The following is a 7767-nucleotide window of genomic DNA, read 5'->3' on the forward strand; positions in this document are numbered from 1 at the left end:
TCACTGAAACCTCCGCCTCCTGGGTTCAAGTGATCCTCCTGCCTCAGCCTCCCGAGTAGCTGGGATTACAGGCACGTGCCAGCATGCCTGGCTAATTTTTGTGTTTTTAGTTGGGACGGGGTTTCACCATGTTGGCCAGGCTGGTCTCGAATTCCTGACCTCAGGTGATCCACCTGCCTTGACCTCCCAAAGTGCTGGGATTACAGGCGTGAGCTACCGTGCCTGGCCAATTAATTACTTTTTAGCCAAAGGTGACGTTTGGTGGTAACTAACGTGGGCCGCTGCTGCATTCTTCTTCTAAGCGTGCTAATGCACACACATGCCTTCCATCCATCTGCGTTCACACCCGGATTTTCCCTCCACTGATACAACATAGAGTGCAGCACCTGGGGTTGGGACTGGTGGATGTTGGAGGAACAAATGTCCAAAGTCCCTGTTCCAACCCTGAGCCATGCCATATTCCTTCCTGCAGAGTGATTGACGGCCAAGACCTTCTGCCCTTGCTCCTGGGGACAGCCCAGCACTCAGACCATGAGTTCCTGATGCATTATTGTGAGGGGTTTCTGCATGCAGCCAGGTGGCATCAACGGGACAGTGAGTAGGGGAGCCCCTTCCTAACAGCCTTCGGGAAAGAGTCCCTCTGTGGAGGAAAGCGCCATGCCCTAGAACAGGCTGGGGGTGGAGCTGCATTCCAGAGTCCATCTCCATGTCTCCGCGCTTCCGTTTGTTTCCACGAGCTTTTTTTTTTTTTTTTTTTTTTTGAGGTGGAGTCTCGATCGGTCCCCAGTCTGGAGTGCAGTGGCACGAACCCGGCTCACTGCAACCTCCGCCTCCCGGGTTCAAGCGAGTCTCCTGTCTCAGTCTCCCGGGTAGCTGGGATTACAGGCGCCCACCACCGCGCCGAGCTAATTTTTGTATTTTTAGTAGAGATGGGGTTTCACCATGTTGGTCAGGCTGGTCTCGAACTCCTGATCTCAGATGATCCGCCCGCCTTGGCCTCCCAAAGTGCTGGGATTACAAGCGTAAGCCACCACGCCCAGCCTCTCCACGAGCTTTTTAAATTTAGTTTTTGTCAGTATGTGTCCCTCTCATTCCAGCGACATGCCTTCTGAGATCACCTGTCAATCGTCTTCAAACGATGGGGAGTTGTTACCCATAGTTTAAGCACCACGTATGGGCTGGATTTCATTCCTTCTTCCCTGCACTATATGAAGTGCACCTTTTATCATCATCACACACACGTATGTGCATGCATACACACATGCACACACACATACTTGCTCACACATGTGTTCAAGACTTTTCTAGTCTCCTTTTTTTCTTATTTTTTTTGTAATTTTTTTTTGAGACTAGTCTTTCTTTGTCGCTCAGGCTGGAGTGCAGTGGTGCGATCTCGGCTCATTGCAACCACAGTCTCCCGGGTTCAAGTGATTCTCCTGCCTTAGCCTCCTGAGTAGCTGGGATTACAGGTGCCCACCACTACACCTGGCTAATTCCTTGTATTTTTAGTAGAGTTGGGGTTTCACCATGTTAGGCAGGCTGGTCTCGAACTCCTGACCTCAAGTGATCCATCCTCCTCGGCCTCCCAAAGTGCCGGGATGACAGGTGTGAGCCACCATGCCTGGCCTCCAATTTTTCTTTATTTATTAAATTGAAACAAGGTCTCAGTATGTTGCCCAGGCAACTCCAGGGCTCAAGCAATCCACCCATCTTGGCCTCCAAAAATGCTGAAATTACAGGCGTGAGCCACCACGTCCAACCTTTTGTAGTCTATTTTATGCATCTAGATGTGCTTCCAAATGTTTTAATCACCTGACTTTAACATGATTTCATCTTCTTTGTGAACAATTACAGGCGCATTCCTATAATCCCAGCTACTTGTGAGGCTGAGGCAGGAGAATCGCTTGAACCCAGGAGGCGGAGGTTGCACCACTGCACTCTAGCCTGGGCAACAGAGCAAGACACTGTCTCAAAAAAAAAAAAGAAAAGAAAAGAAAAAAAAAAAACTGACCAAGTGCAATTCACAGGGACTTCGTGCTTCCACAGTGTTGTGCAGCCTCCACGCCTGTGTAGCTCCAGGACATTTTCATCACCCCAAAAGCAGACACTGTTCCTATCAGCAGTCACTCCCCATTTCACACCCTACAGACCCTGGAAACCACTACTCTACTTCCTGTCTTTATGTGTTTCTCTATCCTTGACATTCAATATGAATGGAATCACGCAATGTGTGCTCTTTTGTAACTTCTTTCTCTGAGCGTAGTATGTTCAGGGTTCATTGATGTTGCAGCTGGTGTCAGTGTGTCATTCCTTTTCATAGCTACACAGTACTCCATGTAAGATGTACGATGTTTTGTTTATCTGTCCATCCATCAGTGGACGCTTGGGTTATTCCTACCCTTTAGCCCTTATGAAGATGCCATTCTCCAGCAATGCACCCTATTTCTCTATACCAACTCTGTAATCATTGTGTCTCCACCAGAAGGAACAATGTGGAAAGTCCACTTTGTGACCCCGGTGTTCCAGCCAGAGGGAGCCGGTGCCTGCTATGGAAGAAAAGTCTGCCCATGCTTTGGGGAAAAAGTACTCCACCACGATCCACCTTTGCTCTTTGACCTCTCAAGAGACCCTTCTGAGACCCACATCCTCACACCAGCCTCAGAGCCTGTGTTCTATCAGGTGATGGAACGAGTCCAGCAGGCTGTGCGGGAACACCAGCGGACACTCAGCCCGGTTCCTCTGCAGCTGGACAGGCTGGGCAACATCTGGAGACCGTGGCTGCAGCCCTGCTGTGGCCCATTCCCCCTCTGCTGGTGCCTTAGGGAAGACGGCCCACAATAAATGTCTGCAATGAAAAGCTGGAGCCCTGATTCCTAAATTTTGTCACTCAAACTGAAACAAACCAGCTGACCGTGGTGGCTGTCATCCCAGCACTTTAGGAGGCCACCACGGGAGGATCACTTGAGGCCAGGAGTTCAAAACCAACCTGGGCAACATGATGAAACTCTAGCTCTGCAAAAACAAAAATAAAAAAAATTAGCCTGCATGGTGGCATACGCCTGTAGTCCTAGCTACTCAGGAGGCTAAGGCAGGAGGATCATTTGAGCACAGGAGTTGGAGGCTGCACTGAGCTATGATTGCACCACTGCACCCCAGCCTGGGCAACAGAGCAAGACCCTGTCTCAAAAAAGAAAGAAAACAAAAAAATGAAACAAACTTCAGCGTCACGTTAAGATATCTATTTGCGGCCGGGCGCGGTGGCTCAAACCTGTAATCCCAGCACTTTGGGAGGCCGAGACGGGCGGATCACGAGGTCAGGAGATCGAGACCATCCTGGCTAACACGGTGAAACCCCGTCTCTACTAAAAAAATACAAAAAACTAGCCGGGCGAAGTGGCGGGCGCCGGTAGTCCCAGCTACTGGGGAGGCTGAGGCAGAAGAATGGCGTAAACCTGGGAGGCGGAGCTTGCAGTGAGCTGAGATCTGGCCACTGCACTCCAGCCTGGGTGACAGAGCGAGACTCCGTCTCAAAAAAAAAAACAAAAAAAAAAAAAAAAGATATCTATTTGCATAAGGATGAATAGTTTCTCCCTGTGAAAAAACAAAGAAAAAGGCCAGGAAAAGTAGAAATGAACAATAAACATTGGCCAGGCGCAGTGGCTCACGCGTGTAATCCCAGCACTTTGGGAGGCAGAGGCGGGCAGATCACTTGAGGTCAGGAGGTCGAGACCAGCCTGACCAACATGGTGAAACCCTGTCTCTATCAAAACAAAACAAAACAAAAAGAAGCCAGGCGTGGTGACGTATGCCTGTAATCCCAGCTACTCAGGAGGCTGAGGCAGAAGAATTGCTTGAAGCCGGGAGGCGGAGGTTGCAGTGAGCTGAGATCATACCACTGCACCCCAGCCTGGGTGATACAGCAAGACTGTCTCATCAAAAATAAACAAACAAACAAACAAACAAACATTAATAATGAATCATTGAATGATCACTCAGACACTCAAACTGGAGAGGCAAAGTATCTCCTGGAGTCGGGGAGGATTCTGTCAGTGGACCCCAGCTCGGTCTGGAAGAGGCTGCCCTGTAGCCCCAAACAGCCCAAGTCCCGGCAAAGGTGTCTCTGTGACTTACAGATTTGCACATGAACAGGAGATAGGCCCCAAAGATAAAAACTGACACGGATGTGGCTTTGTCTGTGGTGCCCATTTATAGAGTTTGTTTATTGTTTAAAACCACAAAGATGAACGGTGCTTCCCGTTGGAACTGTTTTCAAGTGGTTTTCCTTTGTCCCCAATGCCCCAGGTGATGTGGGCAAACTCAGGCTGTGGAAGCCGCACTGTACAGGCAGGGTTCGCCCCAGCTCTGAGCTGCGAGGTCATTGTATAATCAGGCTGTGCCTTAATTGTCTGGGCTGCTAGAATGAAAACACCATAAACTGGGTATCATCAAGAATATTTCTTGCAGTTCTAGAGGCTGGATGTTCAAGACCACGGCATGACAGAATCTGTGTCTGGGGAGAACCTGTTTCTCGGTTCACAGCTGCCGCCTTCTTCCCGTGTCTTCACACAGTCATCCCTCTGTGTCTGTCTGTGTCCTACCTCTGATTCTTGTTTTTTGGGGGTTTTTTTTTGAGATGGAGTCTTGCTGTGTTGCCCAGGCTGGAGTGCAATGGTGTGATCTCGGCTCACTGCAACCTCTGCCTCAGGTTCAAGCGATTCTCCTGTCTCAGCCTCCCTCGTAGGTGGGACTACAGGTGTGCACCATCACGCTCAGTTAATTTTTGTATTATTTAATAGAGGTGGGTTTTCGCCATGTTGCCCAGGCTGGTCTGGAACTCCCGACCTCAAGTGATCCGCCTGCCTTGGCCTTCCAAAGTGCTGGGATTACAGGCATGAGTCACTGCACCCGGCCCTAATCTCTTCTTATAAGGACCCCACTCCTATTCGAATAGGGCCCACTCTTGTGACCTCATTTTAAAAGATGAATAAAAACTTTATTCCTGTGAATTTGAGGGCAACGCAATTCAGTCCCCAACACATTCTCTCCTGGGAGTAAGGAGGCCTTTCCAATAGTTCTTTCTGTCTCCAGGTTCAAGCAACAGGTCACTCCTCCCACTCTTCCAAGCCTAGGTATGTGATGAGCAATGCCGTACCTCTTCACCACCTCAAGAACGTGTCCTCAATTTATCCAATCCATATCAGCCTCCAAGAATTCAGACTGTGCATACAGACCAAAAAAGTCAAATCCATCTCCAGCCAATTCTCTTGAGTCAAGAAAGAAATAGTAGGTCAGGTGTGGTGGCTCACATCTGTAGTCCCAGCACTTTAGGACACTAAGATGGCTTGAGGCCAGGAGTTTCAGACCAGCTGGGATGGCATAGCGAGACCCTGCCTCCACATAAAATTTAAATAATTAGGTGTGGTGACGCGTGCCTGTAGTCCCACCCACTTGGGAGGCTGAGGTGGGAGGATCACTTGAGCCTTTGGCCTCCCGAAGTGTTCAAGACTACACTGAGCTATGATCGTGCCACTACACTCTAACCTGGGCGACAGGGTGAGACCTCATCTCTAAAAAGAAAGGAAGGAAGGAAAAGAAAGAAGCAAAAAGAAAAAGGAAGAAAGGGAGGAAGGGATGGCAGGGAGCACCAGTTAACCCCCACGGCTTTCCCCATAGCCATGGCTTATGGAACAAGACCCAGCACGTTGGGTCAGCTGTGCCGGATGTTCCCAGCCCATAGAGTCACCTTTAAGTTCTTCAGCATCCACTGGGGAGAGTCACCTCTGTCTCCACACTTGTCCACACTCTTGACCTTGATGGCTTTGAAGCCAAAGTCCCCATGGAGGCTCCATGTGCTGAAAGTCATGTTAGACCCTCAGGGTCAGGGCTTACCCACCCTTTCCATCCCCACAACCTCCCGCAAATATGACTTCTGGAGCACCAGCTCCTACTGCCCCCAGGCCCCATTTCCAAATCCGGGGCACCCAAGACAGCTCAGGGTGTTTACATAATTTACCGAAGCGCACCCAAAGCTCTTTTCTTGCTAGTTCTCAGGAATCTCAACTCCCAGCAGCACAGAATTTCTTCCAAGGATCAAATCTCTGCTCCACCCCTGTTAAACCTCCCTGCAGAACTGCTTCTGGGCTGTCTCCTGCCCGCCTCCTTCCAGGCCTAGGCCTGGCCTTCTCCATCTGTGTGATAGAGGCTCAGCAAGAAATCCCAGTCGGGAAGCGCTCAAAGATAAAAAAAAAAAAAAAAAGTTAATTAAAAAATTTTTTTAGAGACAGCGTCTTGCTCTGTCACCCAGTCTGGAGTGCAATGGTGCAATCACAGCTCACTGCAACCTCAAATTCCTGCGCTCAGGTGACTCTCCCACCTCAGCCTCCCAAGTAGCTGGGACTATAGGCACACTACCATGCCCGGCTAACTTAAATTTTTTTTTTTTTTTTTTTTTTTGTAGAGACAGGGTCTCTCTGTGTTTCCCAGGCTGTTCTCAAACTCCTGGTTTCAAGCAATCCTTCCCCCTTAGTCTCCCAAAGCACTGGGATTACAGGTGTGAGCCACCAAGCCTGTCTGATAAAAGCTCTTTTAGAGTAACAGGACAAAGAGAGAAGCAATAAACAGTGCTCAAGAACTAGCTCCAGACAGATGGCCAGCGTAATAAATGTAAATGAACTAAATTTGCCAATTAAAAGTGACTGATCTTTTCTAAATAGAATTCCCAGCACCATTTTGGGAGATTCCAGTTCAATAAATGTGGGGAGTGGGGCTCCTGACTGTATTGTCATGAACAAGCACCCCCATCATCCCATCCCAGGGGCGTGTGGAGCAGCTCCCTCATTTATGAAAATCCTTACTCAGTGAATTTAAGGAGAGGCTTCTGAATCTATGTTTTCAACACAAACTTCCACCCCACCTCCCCGACCTTACTGATTCCATTTGGTAAGCATAGAGAACTGAGTTGCAAAGGAAAAAAAAAAAAAGTGGCATAAACGTTGGAGGCAGAATAATGGTGAGGAGGACCTGGATATACTTCCCACCTATACACCCAACATAGAGTCTTGTGGCTGGTCAGGCACAGTGGCTCACCTGTAGTCCCAGTACTTTGGGAGGCCAAAGCAGGAGGACTGCTTGAGGCAGGAGTTTGAGAACAGCTTATGCAACATAGTGGGACCTAGTCTCTACCAAAAAAATAAATTAACAAAAATGTGTCAGGGGTGATGGTGCACACCTGTAGTTCCACTTCCTTGGGAGGCGGTGACAGCCTCACCCTTGACAGCCTCAGCCTTGGAAGAAGAAAGTACTGTTATCTTGAAGACTATGGAATCATTTTGCCCCTGACCAGTGGAAGAGAACCTAAGCAACCCCCTTTGAGGGAAAGTGGGTCACCTGGGCTGGAGGTAGGGTTGTGACATTGTTTTGTAAGCTAGCATTTCCTACAAAATACGAATTTATACTTTGAGCAGATCTTGCGTTTTCTATGGGATGTGAGGGGGTGAGGTAAGACATGAAGGAGCTTGAGAAAATCAGTGACTAGAGGTCAAGAGAGACAAAAACAAAGGCTCACTGCAGCCTCAACTCTCAGCCTTGACCTTTCTAGAGGTCAAAAGAGTTAAAAACAAAACAAACAAACAACAAAGGGGGAGCCAAAGATACAAAAAAAGAATTAGGTGAGAGGGTAGTGAGCAAAACTGCATCATTCAAAAACAAAAGGATGAGTCACAGAAAAGATGGGGAGGGGTCGAGGGCGGTTAATCAAAAGGAGTAATT

At 48.7% G+C, this 7767-nt stretch overlaps 1 protein-coding gene across 1 annotated transcript in view; it reads left to right on the forward strand.

The window, feature by feature from the left end:
• ARSL (arylsulfatase L) overlaps positions 1-2841 on the forward strand; it is a 24730-nt gene extending 21889 nt beyond the window's left edge. Inside the window, exons 6-7 of the mRNA XM_026449579.2 lie at positions 473-594; positions 2483-2841. Coding sequence (XP_026305364.1) covers positions 473-594; positions 2483-2841 — 481 coding nt within the window. The remainder of the gene's footprint in view (positions 1-472; positions 595-2482) is intronic.
• Positions 2842-7767: the final 4926 nt, after the last annotated feature.

This window comes from Piliocolobus tephrosceles, chromosome Y (assembly GCF_002776525.5).
Source record: "Piliocolobus tephrosceles isolate RC106 chromosome Y, ASM277652v3, whole genome shotgun sequence".
NCBI classification, from domain to species: Eukaryota; Metazoa; Chordata; class Mammalia; order Primates; family Cercopithecidae; genus Piliocolobus; species Piliocolobus tephrosceles.